Source organism: Bubalus kerabau, chromosome 15 (genome assembly GCF_029407905.1).
Source record: "Bubalus kerabau isolate K-KA32 ecotype Philippines breed swamp buffalo chromosome 15, PCC_UOA_SB_1v2, whole genome shotgun sequence".
In the NCBI taxonomy this organism is placed as follows: Eukaryota; Metazoa; Chordata; class Mammalia; order Artiodactyla; family Bovidae; genus Bubalus; species Bubalus kerabau.
This window is the reverse complement of record NC_073638.1, coordinates 45,847,455-45,872,400: the sequence shown is the minus strand read 5'-3', so window position 1 is coordinate 45,872,400 and position 24,946 is coordinate 45,847,455. Positions and strand designations below refer to the sequence as shown.

Sequence of the window (24,946 nt, the reverse complement as noted above, 5' to 3'; positions counted from 1 at the left end):
GTGAACAAATGCACTGCTGTTCAGGTGGTGCTTATCCAGTAAATGGATCAGAGAAGTAAAATTAAAACATCATTCAATGTACTTTATTCTGCCATTAATATGCCACAACTTGATAATTGCTATTATAGGAGTATACAACAAGTCTTCAACTCCTGAAAATTCTTCCTTGGAGACAGTTTTTATTCATCTCTGTTAGTTCACATTCCCATTGCCAAAGCTGGTTATTTATTCCTCTTTTTGATTCCCTTTTTTGTTGCCATATCCTTTCACTTAATCAGTGAATATTTATTTGTTCTAGCTCTGTGAAGAATACCGTTGGTAGCTTGATAGGGATTGCATTGAATCTATAAATTGCTTTGGATAGTATACTCATTTTCACTATATTGATCCTTCCAATCCATGAACATGGTATATTTCTCCATCTATTAGTGTCCTCTTTTATTTCTTTCACCAGTGTTTTATAGTTTTCTATATATAGGTCTTTAGTTTCTTTAGGTAGATATATTCCTAAGTATTTTATTCTTTCCGTTGCAATGGTGAATGGAATTGTTTCCTTAATTTCTCTTTCTGTTTTCTCATTATTAGTGTATAGGAATGCAAGGGATTTCTGTGTGTTGATTTTATATTCACAATTTGTATGGAAATACAAAAAACCTCGAATAGCCAAAGCTATCTTGAGAAAGAAGAATGCAACTGGAGGAATCAACCTACCTGACTTCAGGCTCTACTACAAAGCCACAGTCATCAAGACAGTATGGTATTGGCACAAAGACAGAAATACAGATCAATGGAACAAAATAGAAAGCCCAGAGATAAATCCACACACATATGGACACCTTATCTTTGACAAAGGAGGCAAGAATATACAATGGATTAAAGACAATCTCTTTAACAAGTGGTGCTGGGAAAACTGGTCAACCACTTGTAAAAGAATGAAACTAGAGCACTTTCTAACACCATACACAAAAATAAACTCAAAATGGGTTAAAGATCTAAACGTAAGACCAGAAACTATAAAACTCCTAGAGGAGAACATAGGCAAAACACTCTCCAACATACATCACAGCAGGATCCTCTCTATGACCCACCTCCCAGAATATTGGAAATAAAAGCAAAAATAAACAAATGGGACCTAATTAAACTTAAACACTTCTGCACAACAAAGGAAACTATAAGCAAGGTGAAAAGACAGCCTTCAGAATGGGAGAAGATAATAGCAAATGAAGCAACTGACAAACAACTAATCTCAAAAATATACAAGCAACTCCTACAGCTCAACTCCAGAAAAATAAATGACCCAATCAAAAAATGGGCCAAAGAACTAAATAGACATTTCTCCAAAGAAGACATACAGATGGCTAACAAACACATGAAAAGATGCTCAACATCACTCATTATCAGAGAAATGCAAATCAAAACCACTATGAGGTACCATTTCACACCAGTCAGAATGGCTGCGATCCAAAAGTCTACAAGCAATAAATGCTGGAGAGGGTGTGGAGAAAAGGGAACCCTCTTCCACTGTTGGTGGGAATGCAAACTAGTACAGCCACTATGGAGAACAATGTGGAGATTGCTTAAAAAACTGGAAATAGAACTGCCTTATGATCCAGCAATCCCACTGCTGGGCATACACACTGAGGAAACCAGAAGGGAAAGAGACACGTGTACTCCAATGTTCATCGCAGCACTGTTTATAATAGCCAGAACATGGAAGCAACCTAGATGTCCATCAGCAGATGAATGGATAAGAAAGCTGTGGTACATATACACAACGGAGTATTACTCAGCCATTAAAAAGAATACATTTGAATCAGTAATAATGAGGTGGATGACACTGGAGCCTATTATACAGAGTGAAGTAAGCCAGAAAGAAAAACACCAATACAGTATACTAATGCATATATATGGAATTTAGAAAGATGGTAACAATAACCCTGTATACGAGACAGCAAAAGAGACACTGATGTATAGAACAGTCTTTTGGACTCTGTGGGAGAGGGAGAGGGTGGGATGATATGGGAGAATGGCATTGAAATACGTATAATATCATATATGAAACGGGTCACCAATCCAGGTTCGATGCACGATACTGGATACTTGGGGCTGGTGCACTGGGACGATCCAGAGGGATGGTATGGGGAGGGAGGAGGGAGGAGGGTTCAGGATGGGGAACACATGTATACCTGTGATGGATTCATTTTGATATTTGGCAAAACCAATACAATATTGTAAAGTTTAAAAATAAAATAAAATTAAAATATATATGATTAACATTTTAAAAAAATCAGTGACTATTTACAGACTGAGTCCTGAAGGTACAACAAAAAAATGATCAAGACACTGCCCTCTAAGAGCTCCTACACATAATGCCTTACTGTGCAATAATTCTACACATTGGTAAGTGCTACAATGGGACTATTCAACCAGTCTCTAAATCCTGCTAATTCTTCCTTGGCAAAACTGTTACACATCTTTTGTTTGAATTCTCATTGACATTGCCTCTGTCAATGGCCTCAGTTCAGTTCAGTCCCTCAGTCATGTCCGACTCTTTGCATCCCCATGAATTGCAGCATGCCAGGCCTCCCTGTCCATCACCAACTCCCGGAGTTCACTGAGACTCACATCCATCGAGTCGGTGATGCCATCCAGCCATCTCATCCTCTGTCATCCCCTTCTCCTCCTGCCCCCAATCCCTCCCAGCATCACAGTCTTTTCCAATGAGTCAACTCTTCGCATGAGGTGGCCAAAGTACTGGAGTTTCAGCTTTAGCATCAGTCTTTCCAACGAACACCAAAGACTGATCTCCTTTAAGATGGACTGGTTGGATCTCCTTGCAGTCCAAGGGACTCTCAAGAGTCTTCCCCAATACCACTGTTCAAAAGCATCAATTCTTTGGCGCTCAGCTTTCTTCACAGTCCAGCTCTCACATCCATACATGACCACAGGAAAAACCATAGCCTTGACTAGATGAACTTTTGTTGGCAAAGTAATGTCTCTGCTTTTGAAAATGCTATCTAGGTTGGTCATAACTTTCCTTACAAGGAGTAAGTGTCTTCTAATTTCATGGCTGCAATCACCATTTGCAGTGATTTTGGAGCCCAAAAAAATAAAGTCTGACACTGTTTCCACTGTTTCCCCATCTATTTCCTGTGAAGTGATGAGAACAGATGCCACGATCTTCATTTTCTCAATGTTGAGCTTTAAGCCAACTTTTTCACTCTCCTCCTTCACTTTCATCAAGAGGCTTTTTGGTTCCTCTTCACTTTCTGCCATAAGGGTGGTGTCATCTGTATATCTGAGGTTATTGATATATCTCCTGGCAATCTTGATTCCAGCTTGTGCTTCTTCCAACCCAGCGTTTCTCATGATGTACTCTGCATATAAGTTAAATAAGCAGGGTGACAATATACAGCCTTGCCGTACTCCTTTTCCTATTTGGAACCAGTCTGTTGTTCCCTGTCTAGTTCTAACTGTTGCTTCCTGACCTGCCTAGCCAGGCCTTTGTTGCTGAAATATTACTGTTCATTCTTTCTTTCCAATCATCCTTTACACTCATGGCTAAGAACTGATTTGCAGAATTTATAAATAAATATATAATTATACAGTGCTACCATAGCTATTAAGTAAAATCATAAAATTCTCTGAAGAAGGTTAAGTGAGACTTTAAACATAAGGGAGGCAGGAAACTCTTTTCTTAGAAAGTAATGACAAAAAATCTGAAAGTCATTTCAGAAAATCGAGTAGGAGTTAACCAGGCAAAAATTAGTAGGAAAAACATTAGAAACAAATGAATTAACCTATGCAAAGATCCTAATGAAGGAAAGTTTAATGAATTAGTGGAAAATAAAGAAGTCAATCTGACAAATACTAAGTGTAGTTGCAGAAACAGCGATGGTGGAAGCAATCAAAGTGATGCTGCCAGCATACACTCAACTGGAAAGCCGCTTCCTGTCCCTGATGGAAACCTGCACGTCTCCACTCAAATAGTGTCTTGATAAAACCAGCTTTATATGACTTGGTATATTTTCTATACTTCATCCCTTTTCCTTTTCACAACAGGTAATCAGACATGGAGTAATTTTAAGATCTTTCTCTAGGTTATAAGGTTAGAAATTAATAGGGGAGGAACCAGAATGAAAGTATTATTTTGTTTCAAGTATCTTATTTTTATTAAAAATTTAATAAATTTGCATGATAAAATTAATTAAGAACAAAAGAATATACTATCAAAATATCTCCCTCTCAGGGTTGACCTCTGTTCTTGAAAGGTTGTTGTTGAATCACACGAATACACCGGGATTCTTGGCCCCCGGAGGAGAAGAATTCAATCCGGGGCCAGAGACGAGGCTTGATCGCTCAGAGCTTTTGTGTAATAAAGTTTTATTAAAGTATAAAGGAGATAGAGAAAGCTTCTGACATAGGCATCAGAAGGGGGCAGAAAGAGTACCCACTTGCTAGTGTTAACAATGAAGTTATATAATCCAAAGAATATCTGGAGGTTGTAAAGACCTCATCAGACCTACTCCCATAATTAACATTTTAAGATAACAGAAGGTTGAATCCAAAGACTGTCCTTAGGCAGGATACATTATTGTTATATAATCCTAAGGAATGTGGAGAAAGAAAAAAAAGTTTGTCCTTTCTTCCTCCTTGAGAATTCCAGACCCCTCTGTCCTTGGGGACCCCTAGACTCCCTATCAACCTGCCTAGGAACTGACTCTCTCATTCTTCCCCACTTTCCTGGCCCAAAGGCAATGACTATTATCAGTTCTTTGTGTATCTTTCAAAAAATTTACTGTTTACACATTTTATATCTATGTGTGTAGTATTTAGGTCTATAAAATATATTTAATTTGTATACTCTGTATACAGTTTCTTTCATCTTGCTTTTTTTCAAATAAAATTTTATCTTGAAGTTTATTCCACGTTAATATATTCACAGTTACATAGTATTGTAAGGGAGACAGGACTCCATTGGGCTTTCCCAGGGACAGGCCTTCCCCCATATCTCCTGCTTTAGCTCCTCCCTGAAGTACCTAGATAATAGTATTTGATCAACATTTCCTGAGTTGTTTTGCAGATGTGAAAAAACTTCCCTCTCTTCAACAGATGGAAGATGTTAACTACTTGACTCCTCCTGGAGCCTAAGGACCAATAATGCTAACCCCTGTGACACTACTCTGTTACCTTACCATCAGCCATTCAGAGAACTGTGCACAAGTTGATCACAGACACTGCGACAGCCCTCCCTTACCTGGCTTTTAAAAGTACCTTGCCACAACCTTGCGGGGAGTTCAGGGCTTTTCAGGGCATAAACCTCCCATCTCCTTGCATGGCCTTGCAATAAACCTTTCTCTACCCCAAACTCCAGCGTTTCAGTTTGTTTGGCCTCATTGTGCATCAGGCACATGAACTTGCATTAACAGTATTCAATGGAGATCTACAATTTTTAATCAGATGTCTATTGATAGAATTAAGATAATTTTTATATTACTCTACTATTAAAAAATGTGCTATAATAAGAAAGAGTTTAACTTTTCCTGTGTTTAAAATTCTGTGACTCTTAAAGCCTGAATCACTAGCTCTATCTTGTACTGCTCTCTGCTGCTGCTGCTGCTAAGTCGCTTCAGTCATGTCCAACTCTGTGCAACGCTATGGACAGCAGCCCACCAGGCTCCTCTGTCCACAGGATTCTCTAGGCAAGAATACTGGAATGGGCTGCCATTTCCTTCTCCAGTACTGCTCTCTAGGCTTTTCAAAAGCCAGTAGCCTCAATTCACTTGATCAACCTCTGGGTTGGTCATTATAACAATGGCCAGCCTACTATTAGCAAAAAAATAAAAAGATCCTATAAGAGAGGAAGCCTGTTTGAGTCTTTTCAGCAGTTTTCTTTTTCTTCCATCCTGGATTTTGTGTATGTTGTTTAGTTACTACTGCTGCTGCTGCTGCTACTGCTAAGTCGCTTCAGTCGCGTCCGACTCTGTACGACCCCATAGACCGTGGTGTCTAATTCTTTGCGACCCCATGGACTGTAGCCCTCCAGGCTCCTCTGTTCATGGAATTTCCCAGGGAAGAATACTGAAGTGGATTGCCATTTCCTTTTCCATGGGACCTTCCCGAATCAGAGGTCAAACCTTTGTCTTCTGCTTGACAGGTGGATTCTTTACCACTGAGCCTCCTTGGAAGCCACAATAATTATATAAATGCAGTTTAAAAAGAATGCAGAGCAATACAAATTTCATTATGCAGGTAATCTTCTCTATGATTGTAACAGAAGGCAACAGTGTGACAATAGTTGAAAGAAATCACCGCAGTCCACCTTCTTCCTGCAGTAAGACTAGTTCAGGTCCCGTGACACACAGCTTGGCCTCAAAGATAATTTAGCTTTCCTCTGCCCCCTTTTCCTCTTTCCAGATTTGCTTCTAAAGGCTCCATTTGGCCTCCATTTCCTTTCTTCTTCAATTTTTTTTGTCCTGTATTATTGTTCAATCGCTTTGCTAGGAGTTCAGATTCATTCATTCCAAGCATTCTTAAGCTCTTTTCACAAGCCCCAGTGTTCAACACAAACATGGACAGGATGGATGAATATTATAGGTTACAGATCTCTATGGCCAAATTTTAAAAGTCGCATAGGACCCACTATCTTTTCCAGTGAGGTTTTATTGCCTGATTAATCTACAAAAAAATAGATATTAAGAGGCTTCTGAGCCAAAGCCAGGAACCAGTGACGTTTGTCCATAGCAACTACTTAGTCTTAAATGCTTAATTGTTTATTTGTTCAATGCCTAGCTTCCCTCAATCAAACATACGCTTTAAGAGCACAGGGACTTTGTTTTGCTTATTTCTCTCTTTGAGGGTCTATAACAATGCCTGGTATAGAGTAATTACTCAATATTTGTTAATGAACAATTACTAATTATTGAGAAGGTTATTATGATATTCATGATACAGTAATATATATGCTGTGTGTGTATGTTAATCTCTCAATTGTGTCTGACTCTTTGTGAACCCTTGGACTGTAACTCGCCAGGCTCCTCTGTCTTTGGAATTCTCCAAGCAAGGGTACTGGAGTGGGTAGCCATTCCCTTCTCTGCGGGATCTTCCCAAGCCAGGGGTCGAGCCCAGGTCCCCTGCATTGCAGGCAGATTCTTTACCATCTGAGCCACAAGGGAAGCCCCATATATGCTATAATAGAATATATTAACATCCTTGTTAATATATCCCATCCTGTTCATACCAATCCTGTAAAATAAGCGTATTTGTCTAAGCAATATGGAAATGGAAACTCAAAGCGTTTAATAAAATTGCAAGGCATCAGCAACTAGAGAGTTCCCGTGCTGGGATTAAACTGAGGTCACTCAGAATTCAAAACACTTGTGCTTTTCTCTACACAATATCACACTCCTCGAGTATGGTTTTCCTTTCTTGAACTTCATCCTATTGGCATTTGACATTTCTTAGGGACTCAAAGAGTAGTGGAATCAAGAAAGGTCAGGTACCCTTGAGGAAGGACAGAAATAGGAGCAAAGTTGAGCCCAGACACTTGGGGGAAAATACAGGTGCCAGCCCTTTATGTGGCCCTGAGGACCAAAGAGGCACAGCTGGGAATAGATCTCCTGTCACGACTGGGTGCAGGGCCAACCCTTCTAGTCTGCTCACTCACACCAGACACAAGCTGCAGTGACCTGGTTTCAGGTCCAATCATTGACAACTCGTCCAGGAAAGGGAGTAAGACTCCCTGGTACTTTTTCTGGTTCTTCTGACAGCAGAGCCAGAGTTTGTCAAACACTCAGGGGCCTGCATGAAGCATAGGTATCAGGTAGAGCTGAACAAGGCAGATCTCCCTACTGGGCACAGGTAAGGATCTCATCAAGGGCCAAATCAACCCAGGCCCCTCTCAAGGTCCAGGTGTTCAGCTAGGCAAGGTTTGGTGATACACCTAATTCCATTCCTCTGTCCACACTGGGACAATCTTATCAGTTTTCCCCCTTCCTGAGCCACACTTACCCCTTTCTTTGTCATAAGTTATGTCTAAGACAACAAGCAGATTGAGCTTACCCAGGGTTTTGTTTTTCTTTTCTCCAATTCTGTCCTGTAAATCTTTCTGGGTCAGAAAACTTCCAGTCACTGTAGCTTTGACAGAACATATATCTCCTGAAGTCTTGACTGTCCTCTAATTAACTCAGGGAAGACTTGCTTCAGTGGAACAAGACAGATCACATCAAGTACACTATTTCCTTAGGTCAGTTCTGTGGGTGCAGAAAGGCTAGAAGAGTGGGTTCCTCTTCCTAGGACAGTCAGTGAATGATTAGAAGAAGAATGTTTTTCTGGAAGTTCTGGAGGGACTGGCAGGAGCCTGAAAGGTCTTTTGAGTGTGATATGTGGTCTTGTCTTTTTGTTTTTATTTATTACCTGTCTGACTGTTTAAAAAATAGTTTCCCTATTCTAAGATTTTTCTTAAAAATAAATGACAAAGATCAAGGCATATTGGTATATTTCCATTTGTGTGTCTTAATACACACCTGTGTCTGTGTGTATTAAGGAATGCTTTCAGTTAAAAAAGTTAGCTCCGTGATTTTCACTTTTTCCTAATTCTTTACTTTTATAATATTGTCACAATAAAGTGCGCCCTCGGTGTTCTGCACACCTTCAGCCAACTTCATTTTCATCCTCATTTCTTAGAAAGCCATCAAAGGCTTTACTAGGGATCCCTTCTCCTTACACATTACCCCCACCAAGATGCTGTATATTTACCGTGTCAAGACCTTCTCTGTGATTTTAATATAACTGATTATTTAAATATATCCTCCATTAGATTCTAAGCTTCATGGAGGAAGAAAGCTTCACATCACCAGTACCTCAGTAGAAGTGTAATAGATATTGAATTTTTTCATATGATTTAAGAGTCTCTTATTTAATATATTCCAGGTTAATTTTTTACAAATATTATCTTTTGAACATTCCCTCTAATCTTCCTCATATTTTTTACAAAATTTTTCTGAGGATCTGTCTCTTTTTTCCAATTTGTGCACTCTTGAAAGATAAGTGGTTGGACTCTCCTGGAACACACTGTTTATCTACTTAGGTGTACGACAATTCTCCTCTCCTATCTTAATGTTGAAAGCCAGTGGATATTCTGAATTCTTACAATCAATTGTCAATTATAGCTTTGCTGGAATGAGGAGAAAGATCCTAAGGTTGTTACCTCATAATCTAATTAGGCAAGAAGGAATAAACATGACATGACTAGAAGTACTCTATAGTTCTTATATTGAAAGGCGAGAGAAAGTGCATTAAAACTACTAGTCTGTAGATACCCTTCCTTTGCATCTCACTGCCACTTTTTCTACTACTTTGAGTCACGTCAAAACAAAGCATGATAAAACAGTTGACTTTTTCTACTCTATACCCTCTCGAATATGCTTAATGTTTGCAGACCTTAAATGCGCACATAAAGGTAAATCCTACTTGGGTAGTAGATGGAGAATATAAACACCATAATTCTTTAAAGAAGGGGAGATATATAATAGGTACAAATGGAAAATTTCTACTGTTTTTCCATCTGACTCCACTCCATTGCCTCAGGACCCATCTCACTTAACCCCGCTACAAAGGGATTAAATGTGCAGCAGAAAATGATGTATATAGATCTGATCCAAGTTGTTTTAGTAAATATGGTAACAAAGTAGAAAATGGATCATAAAGAATAAGAGTGGGGAAGGATGAGCATTGCCCATTTCAGAACTCAGACTCCATTCTTTCTTCCTTGTGTTGATTCTTAGATAATACAAGACACTTTCTGTTACAACTGAGATCCTGATTGCACTTCTTTCCTGATACTAAGAGTCTGAAAACAAATCCAGAATCTGACTCTTCCAATCAAGAGTCTCTCTCCATGACCACACCTTCATTCATTTATCAATGGCTGAAGGAAACTGGACAAGAGTAAGTGAGTTTATCCTCATCAGTTTCTCTTCCTTACCTACTGAAATACAATCACTGCTCTTCCTGACATTTCTAGTCATCTACCTGGTCACTCTGCTGGGAAACAGCCTCATCATTCTGGTTACCTTGGCTGACCCCATGCTGCACAGCCCCATGTACTTCTTCCTCAGGAACTTGTCCTTCTTAGAGATTGGCTTCAACCTAGTCATTGTGCCCAAGATGCTGGGGACCCTGATTGCCCAGGACACAAACATCTCCTTTCTTGGCTGTGCCACTCAGATGTATTTCCTCTTCTTCTTTGGGGTTTCTGAATGCTTCCTCCTGGCCACCATGGCCTATGACCGCTATGTAGCCATCTGCAGTCCCTTGCACTACCCAGTCATCATGAACCCAAGGACACGTGCCAAACTGGCAGCTGTCTCCTGGTTTCCAGGCATTCCCATGGCTACTGTGCAGACCACGTGGCTCTTCAGCTTTCCATTCTGTGGCATCAACAAGGTGAACCACTTCTTCTGTGACAGCCCTCCTGTGCTGAGTCTGGTCTGTGCAGACACAGCACTGTTTGAGATCTATGCCATCATTGGAACCATTCTGGTTGTCATGATTCCCTGCTTGCTGATCCTATGTTCCTACACTCGCATCGCTGCTGCCATCCTGAAGATTCCATCGGCTAAGGGGAAGCATAAGGCCTTCTCTACCTGCTCATCCCACCTACTTGTTGTCTCCCTCTTCTATGTATCTTCAAGCCTCACCTACTTCCGTCCAAAGTCCAATAATTCTCCTGAGAGCAAGAAAGTGCTATCACTGTCCTACACTATTGTAACTCCCATGTTGAACCCCATCATCTACAGCTTAAGAAATAACGAGGTGAAGAATGCCCTTGGTCGGACCTTCCACAAGGCTATGGGTGTCAGAAACTGCTTTCTGTAGACATTTTGAGGTGAAACTAAAGTTTATTAAGTGAGGAACAATCAGTTCCATGTTTGGAATTCCTCTCAGCCTCTGTTTTCATCTTTTCTGGGACAAAACCCAGCTGCTGAAATGGTTGTTGAAAAGACCAGTGGGGGGAAGGAGCACAGAGGTATATTCCACCTATCATTATTATGTGCCATTTTCCTCTGTTTGCCCAATATGGACTTAACCTTCCTTATCTTACTGGTACAAATGCTATTTTGAAACTTCAACGACCGATGTATTCTAAGCATTTGCTTTGCTAATGTGGCATACACTGGGGACAATGTGAAATTTCTTCTGATGCGAACTTGGGGACTAAGAGTCTTCTTGATACTTTACTTTGTGTTCTGCAAGACTGACTCCATCAGGAGAAATAAAGGCATAAATCCCCCATGCATTATTTGTCCCGTTTATTCATTTCATTTCAGATACGTGAGGCAGTTTTGGCTTTAAATTTGTTTGTATTTAGTACGGTAGAGAAAAGTGGATCACTAATCCCCACAACTATCCTTTCATAACTCCAATATCCTTAATCACCTCCTTTCAGACTATTTTTCTGAGATAGAATGGTCAGAGCTTCTACTTTTCACTCTTGTTTTATATTGAGGTTTTTAAGCTTTGTTGAAGTAATTCCAAATTTTCACAAACTTAATTTCAGGCATGGTGCTGCTTTCAAGCTTGCAATGGATCCTAGCTGTTCCTCTATGTCTTATTAACAACTCTGTTATGCTTTGCTTACTTTAGTGCCTTTTAGTTTTCAACCTTTGTGTATGTTGCTGTGAAAGTACAAAAGACCATAAAACACAATTACTGCATTCAGAAGTTTATCATTTCATCAACATTTGAAATTATGAAAGAAAAACTATGAACTCCTGAAATGATGAAATATTATACAATATAAAGGGGCCTTGCCTGTGTTCATATTCTACTCTGCCATTTATTTTTTGGGTGAATAGAGGAAAGTCAATAACTCTTCATACCTTTTTCCTCATCTGTAAAATTATGCAAATAATAATCATATCTATCCTATAGGTTTCTTAAGACTTGCTATTAATAATGTATTTATGACAGCCCAAGCATATTGCAGATTCATATATAGGTTTTGGTTCTTAGCAATTACCTCATCTGAATACCTTTATGAACTTACTTCTAATAATCTCTGACAATTATAGACATACTGCATGCACATTTTTATAATTATTTTTATCACTTAATGTCATAACCGAGGTTAACAGATTAGGCACCCAACAAGTTATTAGGGTAGATAAAGCAGTTTTCTTATCTAAAAACAGGTAATCGTGGTTAATTTGAAACTTCAACTGGGTAATGAATATAAAGCTCCTGATACCAATCATAAACATTTATTTTCACGCTGTGACAATTATTTGTAAGAATAATATTTGAAGGCTAGAAAACATGTCACCATGTGTAAGTTCCATTACTTTATATGATTTATATTCTCCATAATTCATTGTTTCTTGTATTCCAGTATAAGCAGTAATGTAGTGAACATTTTAATGTTTTAAGTTTTTTTTTAAGTCTTCTTCAGCTACCATATTGAGATAAAATTCCAACAGTAGAATAGTGGGTCAAAGTCCCTGAAATTTTGTTTGTTTATTTTTCCTGTAATTATTGATCTATTCCTGTGATTCAAGCATTGTGTTCATTAGTATTTCCAGTGATAAGTAGGCATAAGTTTTAATGGCAAAGAGGACAATTCATCAAGTAACCATAATCAGCCTAAATGTGTAATCACCTGATAAGTGCTTCAAAATATGGAGGAAAAAAATGGTAAAGGTGAAATGAAAAATAGATAAATCCATATACAGTGGGAGATTTCTATACTCATTTCTCATTAATGAGTAGGACAAGTAGAAAGAAAATCAGTAAGAACATAAAACAACTGAGCAACTCTAAAATAAACTAGTCCAAAATGATATTAAAAGACACCATCCCATACATCTCATACCAAGTTAGTGTCTACGTATCATTTAAGAGTAAACTCCAGTGTTTTCTATCAATCTCTCTTAGATTCCTCCAAGCAAATCCAAATTCACTCTCCTTTGAACACATGTGGCATCTAGCATGTGTTAAGCTCGGTTAGCACTAAGTTAATAAGTTAGCACTGTTAAGCATTAAAGATATCACAATTGTATTTTTCATATGCATAGAGGACACAGTAAGGACAGTTCATCATACATGCTTGTATTACTGAGGCCTAGTCCAATGCCTGGAATACAATAGGCACTTGGTTAATAAATCAATGATTAAATGTATAAATCCTAAATTGTTTCCCTAGCTCTGGCCTCTCACTGAAATGTGAATTCCAGGTTTGCAGCTAAATCCAAGACATCTCTGCTTGGGTGTCAAAGCATATATCTAGCACCATCTTCCCAGAGAATTTCCAAATCTTAAAAAACGTTTTCTTTTTAATGATCCCTCTTTTTGACCTCATCATTTGCTGACATTTTCTTCATTTAATCAGTGGATATTCACAGACTGAATCTTGGTGTAACAGTAAACCAGGTGCTGCCCTCTCAGAGCTCCTGGTTGTGAGACAGACAAACACACAAACAGCTACAGAATTAAAAAGTGCCATGCGGAGTGCAGTACCATGTTGTAATTCTGCACTTCAATAAAGGCTATCATAGTCTCCTAATCCTGCTCATTCTTCCTTGGCAAAAGTCTTCTTGCTCAAACCTTGACTCAATTCACATTTTCATTGCCAATGCCATTGTACACTATTATATGACACTAGCCAGGCCATCGTTTCTAAATTATTATCATGAGTTTCCTCAGTGTTCTCATTGCTTCTGAGCACTTCCCATTCCTGCTTTACGCTCACTAATAAGTACTTAATTTACATGGATGAGCAAAACAGAGTCCTTGCCTCAGGGACATTACAGTCCAGTGGAGAGGAAAGACTGTACAAATAATTATAATTACAAATTGATATCATTGTTATCAAGGAAAAGGTATAATGCTCTGGAGAAAGAATAAAAGCAGAGAGTCATAATTTATAAGCATGATTCAGAGAAGACTTCACTGAGGAAGTAATATTTAGAGTGATATGAGAAAATCATGCAGGAATTAACCAAGTAAAAATAAAAAGGAAAAATACTCAAAGCAAAAGAATTAGTATAAAGATTCTAAATCAATGATTGCAGAAATAGTATTGTGGAATGATAATGATGTTGGCTCATCATATAGTGCGGAGAAGGCAATGGCACCCCACTCCAGTACTCTTGCCTGGCAAATCCCATGGATGGAGGAGCCTGGTGGGCTGCAGTCCATGGGGTCGTGAAGAGTTGGACACCACTGAGCAACTTCACTTTCACTTTTCACTTTCATGCATTGGAGGACATGGCAACCCACTCCAGTGTTCTTGCCTGGAGAATCCCAGGGACCGGGGAGCCTGGTGGGCTGCCGTCTCTGGGGTCACACAGAGTCAGACACGACTGAAGTGACTTAGCAGCAGCAGCATCATATAGTCAACTGGAATGCTCCTTCCTCACCCTAATGGAAACTTTCAAGTCTCAGATCAGGTAGTATCTTGATGAAACTTGCCTAACATAACATTCACCTAGGTTTATCAAGTTTTCTGTATTTAAACTTATTTCCTCTTCACAACAGGTATTGGGACATTGAGTGATTTTAGTATCTTTCTCTAGATCATAAGACTAGCAATTAATAGTGGAGGGATGAGATAAAACTAGAGTATTATTTCAAGAATTTTTTATTCAAATTTTAATAAATGTACATGATAAAATTAAGTACAAAATAATATATAATCAAAAGATTTCCTTCTCAGGGTTCACCTCTGTGCTTTCCCACTTTTCTGCACCAAGGAAACAATTATAATTAATTCCTTGTGTATCTTTCTAGCAATTTACTACTTACATATTTTATATGTATATATGTATAATGTTAGTTCTATGAAATATATGTAATTATATTTTATAATTTTTGTAATGTTTATATCATGTCCTTTATTTGAAATTGCTTTATTTCAAATAAAATTTTATCTTGGAGCTTATTCCTCATTAACATAATATATTCACAGAAAAATAGTATTACGATGGGAAATCTATAATTTTTAATCCATCCCCTATTGATGGAGTTAAAATAGTCTGTATACTAATTAATTGTTAATAATTGTACTATGAAAAAAAATAATAATTGTACTATGATAAGAAATAATTTAATCTTTCCTGTGACCTAAAACTGTATGATTCTTAAAGCCTGAATCACCAGCTGTATCCTGTACTGCTCTCTAGACTTTTCGAAACCAGTAGCCTCAATTAACTTGATCAACCTTTGGACAAGGGCTTATATCATCTGCTTATATGACTGCCTTAACAATGACTAACCTAGTATTAGCCAAAAGACAAAAAGATCCTATGATAGAGAAGTCCCTTCTTTCAGCAGTTTTCTATTTCTTCCATCCTGAATTTGTGTATAGCAACTACTTAATCTTCAGTGCTTAATTGTTTATTTGTTCAATGCCTGGATTTCTTGTTCATTTCTCTTTCTAAGGGTCTAGAACAATGCCTGGCATGTAGTAATTAGTCAATATTTGTTGATGAACAAGTACTGGCAATTGGGAAGGTTGGAAGCTTATTATAACATGATATAGTAATACATATGTTATAATAGGGCTTCCTAGGTGGCTCAGTAGTAAAGAATCCACCTAGAATGCAGGAGACCCAGGTTTGATCCCTGGGTTGGGCAGATTTCTGGAGGAGCAAATGTAAACCCACTCCAGTATTCTTGCCTGGAAAATCCCATGGACAGAGGAACCTGGTGGACTACAGTCCATGGAGTGCAAAGAGTCAGATATGACTTAGTGATTAGCATGCACACACACAGCAATATGGACATGGAAACTCAAGAGAGTTTAATAACATTGCTAGGCATCATAAACCAGAGATTTCTAGTGCTGGGATTAAATTTAGGTCACTTAGAATCCAAAATGTTTATGCTTTTCTCTATACAATATCACACTCCTAGAGAATGGTTTTCCTTTCTTGAACTTCATCCTATTGGCATCTGACATTCCTTAGGGTCCCAAAGGACAGTAAAGTCAAGAAAGGTCAGGCACGCTTGAGGAAGGGCCGGAAGAGGAGCTAAGCTGATACCAGAAACACCTGGGGGAAATGCAGGTGCCAGCCCTTCATCTGGCTCTGAGGACAAAAGAGGCACATCTGGGAACAGATCTCCTAAGTCAGGACTGGGAGCAGGGCCAACCCATCTAGTCTGCTCACTCACATCTGACACAGAGAAGGCAGCAGTGATCTGGCTTCAGGTCTAGTCATTAATGGCTCATCCAGGAAAGGGAGTAGGACCTCCCTGGTACTTTTTCTGGTTCTTCTGACAGCAGAGCCAGAGTTCGTCAAACTCTCAGGAGCTGCATGAATCATAGGTATCAGGTAGAGCTGAACAAGGCAGATCTCCCTACTGGGCACAGGTAAGGATCTCATCAAGGGCCAAATCAACTCAGGCCCATCTCAAGGTTCAGCTGCTCAACTAGACAAGGTTTGGTGGAATGCCAGGATTCTATTCCTGTGTCCACACCGGAAAAATCATATGTGTGTTTTGCCTCCCTGAGCCTTGATTTCCCATTTTTGGTCAGAAAGTAAGATCTGAGACCACAAGAAGATTCAGATTACCCAAGTTATTGTCCAGCTGTGACTCCAAATCTTTCTGGTTCAGAAAAATTCCAGTCTCTGAAGCTTTGACAGGACATACACCTCCTCCAACTCTGGACTTTCCTCTAATTAACTCAAGGAAGACTTGCCTCTGTGGAACATTCATGAGGCAGAGCGCACTATTCTTTAGCACAATTCTGTGAGTGCAGAAAGTCCAGAAAAGTGAGTTCCTCCTCCCAGGACAGTCAGTCAATGATTAACAGAAGGCCTAGAGACTGTCATACAGAGTGAAGTAAGCAAGAAAGAGAAAAGCAAATGTTGTATATTAACGCATATATGTGGAATCTAGAATATGGTATAGATGAACTTATCTGCAAAGCAAAAATAGAGACAGAGATGTAAAGAACAAACATATGGATACCAAGGGGGAAGGGGAATGGAATGGATTGGGAGGTTGGGATTAGCATGTATACACTACTATTTATAAAACATATAGCTAATAAGAACTAACTGTATAGCACAGGGAACTCAATGCTCTGAGGTGACCTAAATGGGAAGGAAATGCAAGGAAGAGGGGATCTATGTGACTGATTCACTTTGCTGCACAGCAGAAACTAATACAACATTGTAAAGGAACTACACGACAATAAAAAAAAAAATAAGGAAAGAAAGAAGAATGTTCCTATGGAAGTTGTGGAGGGTTTGGCAAGGAGTCTGTGCATTGACCATGGACCAGAAGGTTCTGCAGTGTCTTCCATCAAGACAGTCTGCCATCTCTCCTGCCCAGCAGTTTCCAGAAATTCTATGGGAAAGCCAATAGTCCATTTCATCTCTACTCCCTCCTCCTTCCTGATCCTTCTCCACCAGAACCACTCAGCATGTTTTGTCATGAAATGAAACTTCTACTGAAAGTCGCTTTCAGTAGAAGAATGTGAAATCTAATGAAAACTCAAGGAATGATGAACTTTCTGAAATTCTTATAGTCATTTATCATAAATAGCTCAATATGGATTTGCATTGGGCTTGTTCTAAGTAGTAAGCAGTTCCTTGTCTGAAAGAGTTTGCAAGTTAAACTAGGAAATTCCGATTCAATAGATAATTAACATAGAAAAGTAAAGATAATTATCACAGGGAAAACATACCTGAGTTTTAAAAAAGAGAAGGAAGAGGTCAACATGATAAAGGAGGCAGGTGTGCCAACAAGTGAAGTTGTGTGAAAAGATACAGAGCAGGACTGGCAAACTTCCAGCTAGCCTCCTGTTTCATATGGCCCATGGGCTAAAAATGGCTTTTAAATTTTTTAAATGACTAAAAAAATCAAAAGAACAATAGTTCATGGCATCTGAAAATTATATGAAATTCAAATTTTGATAAAATCGGTATTCGGATATGCTCATTTGTTTAGGTTTTGTATATATTTGTGTACCTGCCACTTGTATGGGCTTCCCAGGTGGGGCTAGTGGTAGAGACCTGGATTTGATCCCTGGATGGGGAAGGTCCTCTGGAGAAGGGTGTGGCAACCTGCTCCAGTATTCTTGCCTGGTGAATCCCATGCACAGAGGAGCCTAGCAGGCTACAGGCCCTAGGGTCACAAAGACTCAGACACAACTGAGTGACTAAGCACAGCACATTATAATATAGATTCAGTATTGTGTATGTGTGCATTAGTTTAGATGTTGTGTAGTTGCAACAGAGATCATATGGTCCATATAGCCTAAAATATTTTATGTCTGTCCTTTTATAGGAAAAAAACATCACCAACCTCTGTACAGAATCATGAAGGGAAGTAATTCATCCAATAAATGCAAAACAGCTGATGATGAAAGACAAAAGATGAGACCTAAAATGTATTCTGTGTTCAAAATGTAGGCCTTGTTGAAAACCCGTATTGCTTTTATTATTTTTTTTTCATTATAATTCTAATTGTAGGACCTGCGTTTTCCTGCTGTGCAAACAATTTACCAAATTCCTTAACTAGGAAATTACTTAACCTCTCCAAACTTCAGTCCATCCATTAGCAACATAGGGAGGATAATAATAGCATCAAAATCAGACAGTTGTTGTGGAGAAGACTATTAAAAAAGTAAAAATACTAGCGTAATTCTATTATATATTCAGCAAATAGTAACAACATACAGTCATCATTTTCATTTTTATCATTACTGCTTTGTTGCTGTTATATAACAAAATGTAGCTCACTGTTGAGTACTTGAATAATCAGAAAATAAAATTAGAAAGTAACTCATTCCCCACCACTTAAAGGTGATTTTTGCTGAAACTAGCATATTCTTTCAGTTGTTTTTCCTATTTTTTCTTATTTACAAAGTTGGAATTTACATGTTCATATTTATTCTTGTTTTTTAATTTTCATATTATGTCATGGATGTTATTCAATAGCATTTCTTCAAAAAAGGCTTAGTTATGATTACATGATATTTTCTGAAGTCTTAGGTCATAATTGACCTAGTCAGTTATTCATTAGTGATTGTTTCCGGTTCTGACACTATAGAGATACAACATTGAATATGTTTATAAGTGAAATCTTTGTCTGAGGCTCTGATTATTGGTTTAAATTAGAAACACTGAGTTCTTGAGACAAAATGTACGGCCACTTTAAGAGATTTCATTTAAATTTTCTAAATTACTCTTCAGAAAAATTATACTATTTTTTACACCAAAATCAAAGATATTTTCTACTATACTACCTCCCTTATTAGCACTGAGCATTATGATTATTTTCACTTTTCCAAGTTTGATGAGCAAAATTGAATTCTAGTGTTATAATAACACTAAAATTGATTTATCTGATTTGTATTTATTTTTAGTACTGGGAAAATAGAGTAGTTTTACATGTTCATTTCTTATTGATATTTTTGGTGAATTGAATCTTCATTCCCTGTGTTTTTGAGGGAGAGAGATCATTTTTAATTGAAGTATAGTTGATTTAAAAGGTTTTATTAGTTTCAGATGTAGAGCATAGTAATTTATTTAGTACTTTTATAGATTATATTTTATTCAAAGTCATTACAAGCTAATGGCTATAACGCTCAGTACTATATAATATATCCTTGTCTCTTATCTATTTTATACATAGTAACTTTTTTATTTTAAAAAAAGTTTATTGTTTATTTTAATTGGAGGCGAATTATTTTACAATATCGTGGTGGTTTTTGCCACACATCGACATGAATCAGCCATGGGTGTACATGTGTTCCACCATCCCAACCCCCCTCCTACATCCCTCCCTACCCATCCCTCCTAGTTGTCCCAGAGCACCAGCTTTGAGTGCCCTGCTTCATGCATGGAAACTGCACTGGTCATTCTGTTTTATATATGGTAATATACATGTTTCAATGCCATTCTCCCACATCATCCCACCCTTGCCGTCTCCCACATAGTCCAGAAGTCTGTTCTTTACATCTGTGTCTCTTTTGCTGTCTTGCATATAGGGTCATCCTTAAAGTCTTTCTAAATTCCATATATATAATCTATATTTTTATAGATTATATTCCATTCAAAGTCACAAGCTAATGGCTATAATTCTTAGACTATGTAATACATCCTTGTTTCTTACCCATTTTATACATAGTACTTTTGTGTCACTTAGTCTCATACCCTTAGTTTGCCCCTCCCTATTCCCCCTCTCTTTAGTAACTACTAGTTTGTTTTCTGTATCTGTGAGGTTGTTTCTTTTTTGTTATATTCATTAGTTTGTTTTATTTTTTTAGATTCCTTATATAGTGATATCATACAATATTTGTCCTTCTCTGACATCTCACTAATCATTATGTTTTCTAGGTCCATGCACATGGTTTCAAATAGCAGAATTTCATTCTTTTTATGGCTGAGCAATATAGTCCATTACATATATGTGTGTGTGTGTGTGTGTGCACAAATACTTTTGAATCAATGTTTTTATATTCTTAGGATATATACTCAGCAGTGGGACTGCTGGGTCATATGGTAGTTCTCTTTTTAGTTTTTGAGTAACCTCCATCCTGTTTTCCATGGTGGCTGCACAAATTTACATTCCCACCAACAGGGTACAAGAGTTCCCTTTTCTCCACATTTTTGCCAGCAAATTATTGTTATTTGTAGACTCTTTGATGATAGGTATTCTGACAGGAGTGAGGTGATATCACGCTATAGTTTTGATTTGCATTTATCTGATTATTAGCCCAAGAATACTGGAGTGAGTAGCTTATCCCTTCTCCAGCAGATCTTCCCAACCCAGGAATTGAACCAGGGTCTCCTGCATTGCAGGGAGATTCTTTACCAACTGAACTATCAGGGAATCCCCCCAATTATTAGCCATGTTGAACATCTTTTCACGTGCTCATTAGCCATATGTACATTTTTGGGAAAAAGTGTCTATTCAGGCCTTCTGCTCAGTTTTTGATTGGGTTGTTTGGTTTTTCTGATATTGAGTTGTACAAGCTGTTTATGTATTTTGGGGTGTTAACCCCTTGTTGGTCCTAATAACATTTGCAGGTATTTTCTTTCATTCTATGTGTTGTCTTTTTGTTTTATTGGTGGTTTCTTCTGTTTTACAAGGGATTTAATGTTTATTAGGTCCCATTTTTTTTTTGCTTTTATTGATAACAGTTTTCCTTAATGCTTTTGTGACTCCTCCACAGACCAATAGACAGTTTTTATTATTTGTTAAATAGAAATAATTTGTTGAATAATAATAATTTGTTTTATCTGTTACTACAGATAAAATTTCAAATTTATCATTGTATTTTAAAATGTTAAGTGTTGGGGGAGGAGCCAAGATGGCGGAGGAGTAGGACGGGGAGAACACTTTCTCCCCCACAAATTCATCAAAAGAGCATTTAAACATCGAGTAAATTCCACAAAACAACTTCCGAATGCCGGCAGAGGACATCAGGCACCCAGAAAAGTAGCCCAACTCTTCGAAAGGAGGTAGGAAAAAATATAAAAGACAAAAAAAGAGACAAAAGAGGGAGGGACGGAGTTCCGTCCCGGGAAGGGAGTCTTAAAAAGAGAGAAGTTTCCAAACACCAGGAAACCCTCTCACTGCCGAATCTGTGCCGAGCTTTGGAAGCACAGAGGGCAACATAAAAGGGAGGGGAAAAAAAAAAAAATAAACAATTAAAAATCGCGGACTGTGAGCCCTACGGGAACTCCCCCAGCGGAGAAGCAGCGCAGACGCCTGCACACGGCATTAGCAAGCGGGGGCTGGGCAGGGAAGTGCGGCGCGGGCTGTGTCCCTTAGAGTAAGAATCGGCCGAATGTCCTGAGCGCTATCTGAGCGAAATAATTTGGGCTAGCAAACCAGACTGTGGGATATCTACCACGCGAAAAGCCAGCCCTAACCTAAGACACCGCCAGGCCCGCGCACAGAACAAAGGACTGAACAGAGATAGCCGGCTGCAGACCTCCCCCTCCGGTGACAGGCAACCAGAGCCGGAAGGGGGCAATAGCAGCCCCAGAGAGACACTATCTATAAAACTGTAAGCAGGCTTCTTTGCTAACTAAAACTTCTTGGGGGTCTGGACGGTCAACATCTGCCTGAGAAGGTGCGCCGGTTTTACACCCAGATAACCGAGTGGCGGGGAGGCGATAAGTCGCAGCATTGGCGCCCGCCAAGCACCTCATCGCCTGAGCTGCTCGACCTGGGAAGAACACAAAACGCAGGCCCAACCGAGTCTGCGCCTCTGAGGACTACCCGAGTGCCTGAACCTGAGCGGCTTGGACCTGGGAGCTCAGCCCAGGGCCGGCCTCTGATTGTTCCCGGCGGAACAACCTAGAGCCCAAGCAGTGTGGGCAGGGAGGTTACACGCGCCGTGAGCGGTGAGCGGGGGCAGACCCAGTGTGGCTGAGGCACTTCGAGCGCACACCAGTGTTATCTGTTTGCAGCATCCCTCCCTCCCTCCCCACAGCGCGGCTGAACAAGTGAGCCTAAATTAAAAAAAAAAAAAAAAAATAGGGTCCTCCACCGTCCCCTTTGTGTCAGGGCGGGAACCAGACACTGAAGAGACCAGCAAACAGAAGAAGCTCTAACAGAGGGAAACGCCTTGGAAGCTACAGGCCATAGATTAAAACCCTGTGGTTACTACGGATTACATAGGAAGGGGCCTATAGATCTTGAGAAATATAAGTCGGACTAAGGAACTGCCAAAAATGAACTGAACCCACAATACTCACAACAAAACCAGAGAAAGACCTAGATATATTTTTACTATTTTTACGATCAATCTTTCTTTCTTTCTTTTTTTTTTTAATTAAAAAAAAAATTTTTTTAAGTCCTCTATTGTCCTTTAATTTTCACTTTTATAACTATTACTTTGCAAAAAAAAAAAAAAAGACCCTATTTTTTTTTTTTTCTTCTTCAGCAAACTTCATATATATATTTTATAATTTTTTGACCGTGGTTTTTTTTTTTTTTTTTTTTCTTTTTCTTTTTTCTTTTTCTTCTTTTCTTTAACATTGCATTTTTGAAATTCCAAACTCTACTCTAGATTTTTAATTTTAGCCTTTTGATATATGTTATCAATTTTGTACCTATAGTTTTTTTCATAATTGCTGTGACTTTTTTTTTTTTCCTCTGTTTCTTTCTCTTCTTCTTTTATATAACATCGTATATCTGCAATTCCAAACTCTACTCAAGATTTTTAATTTATGCTTTTTGGTATTTGATATCAATTTTGTACCTGTATTTTCTTTATAATTTTTGCGACATTGTTTTTGTTGGTTTGTTTGTTTTCTCTCTTTATTTTTCTTCTTCTTCTTCTTTTTTTTTTTTTTTTTTTTTTTTTTTTTTTTTTAACGTTGTATTTTTGAAATTCCAAACTCTACTCTGGATTTTTAATTTTTGCTGTTTGGTATTAGTTATCAATTTTGTACCTGTAGTTTCTTTATTACTTTCACGACCTTGTTTGTTTTTCTTTGTTCGTTTTTTCTCTCTTTCTTTTCCTTCTCCTTTTCATTAACATCGCATTTTTGAAATTCCAAACTCTACTCTAATTTCTAATTTTTGTTTTTATGTATTTGTTACCAATTTTGTACCTTTAAGAACCCAATCTTCAGGACCCATTTTTCACTAGTGTACGAGATTACTGGCTTGACTGCTCTCTCTCCCTTTGGACTCTCCATTTTCTCCACCAGGTCACCTGTATCTCCTCCCTAACCCCTCTCTACTCTACCCAACTCTGTGAATTTCTGTGTGTTCCAGACGGTGGAGAACACTTAAGGAACTGATTACTGGCTGGATCTGTCTCCCGCCTTTTCATTTCCCCCTTTTATCCTTCTGGCCACCTCTGTCTCCTGCCTCCTTCTTCTCTTCCCTGTATAACTCCGTGAACATCTCTGAGTGGTCCAGTTGTGGAGTGCACATAAGGAAGTGACTACTGGCTAGCCCACTCTCTCCACTATTGATTCCACCTCATCTCATTTGGGTCACCTCTAACTCCCTCCTCCCTCTTCTCTTCTCCATGTAACGCTGTGAACCTCTCTGAGTGACCCTCACAGTAGAGAAACTTTTCATCTTTAACGTAGATGTTTTATCAGTGGTGCTGTATAGAAGGAGAAGTTTTGAAACTACTGTAAAATTAAGACCGATAACTGGAAGTAGGAGGCTTAAGTCCAATCCCTGACTCCAGGGAACTCCTGACTCCAAGGAACATTAATTGACAGGAGCTCATCAAACGCCTCCATACCAACACTGAAACCAAGCACCACACAAGGGCCAACAAGTTCCAGGGAAAGACATAACAAGCAAATTCTCCAGCAACAAAGGAACACAGCCCTGAGCTTCAAGATACAGGCTGCCCAAAGTCACCCCAAAACCATAGACATCTCATAACTCATTACTGGACATTTCATTACACTCCAGAGAGAAGAAATACAGCTCCATCCACCAGAACATCGACACAAGCTTCCCTAACCAGGAAACCTTGACAAGCCACCTGTACAAACCCACACACAGCGAGGAAACGCCACAATAAAGAGAACTCCACAAACTGCCAGAATACAGAAAGGACACCCCAAACTCAGCAATTTAAACAAGATGAAGAGACAGAGGAATAGCCAGCAGATAAAGGAACAGGATAAATGCCCACCAAACCAAACCAAAGAGGAAGAGATAGGGAATCTACCTGATAAAGAATTCCGAATAATGATAGTGAAATTGATCCAAAATCTTGAAATTAAAATGGAATCACAGATAAATAGCCTGGAGGCAAGGATTGAGAAGATGCAAGAAAGGTTTAACAAGGACTTAGAAGAAATAAAAAAGAGTCAATATATAATGAATAATGCAATAAGTGAAATTAAAAACACTCTGGAGGCAACAAATAGTAGAATAACAGAGGCAGAAGATAGGATTAGTGAATTAGAAGATAGAATGGTAGAAATAAATGAATCAGAGAGGA

At 38.6% G+C, this 24,946-nt stretch overlaps 1 protein-coding gene across 1 annotated transcript; it reads left to right on the top strand.

Annotated features, from left to right (window-relative positions):
• The first annotated feature begins 9,915 nt into the window (after nt 1–9,915).
• Nucleotides 9,916–10,878, top strand: LOC129628121 (olfactory receptor 10A5). Its single transcript, XM_055547554.1, has one exon. It carries the CDS (start codon nt 9,925–9,927, stop codon nt 10,876–10,878), a length of 954 nt encoding a protein of 317 aa, XP_055403529.1. The 5' UTR covers nt 9,916–9,924.
• The last annotated feature ends 14,068 nt before the right edge of the window (nt 10,879–24,946 follow it).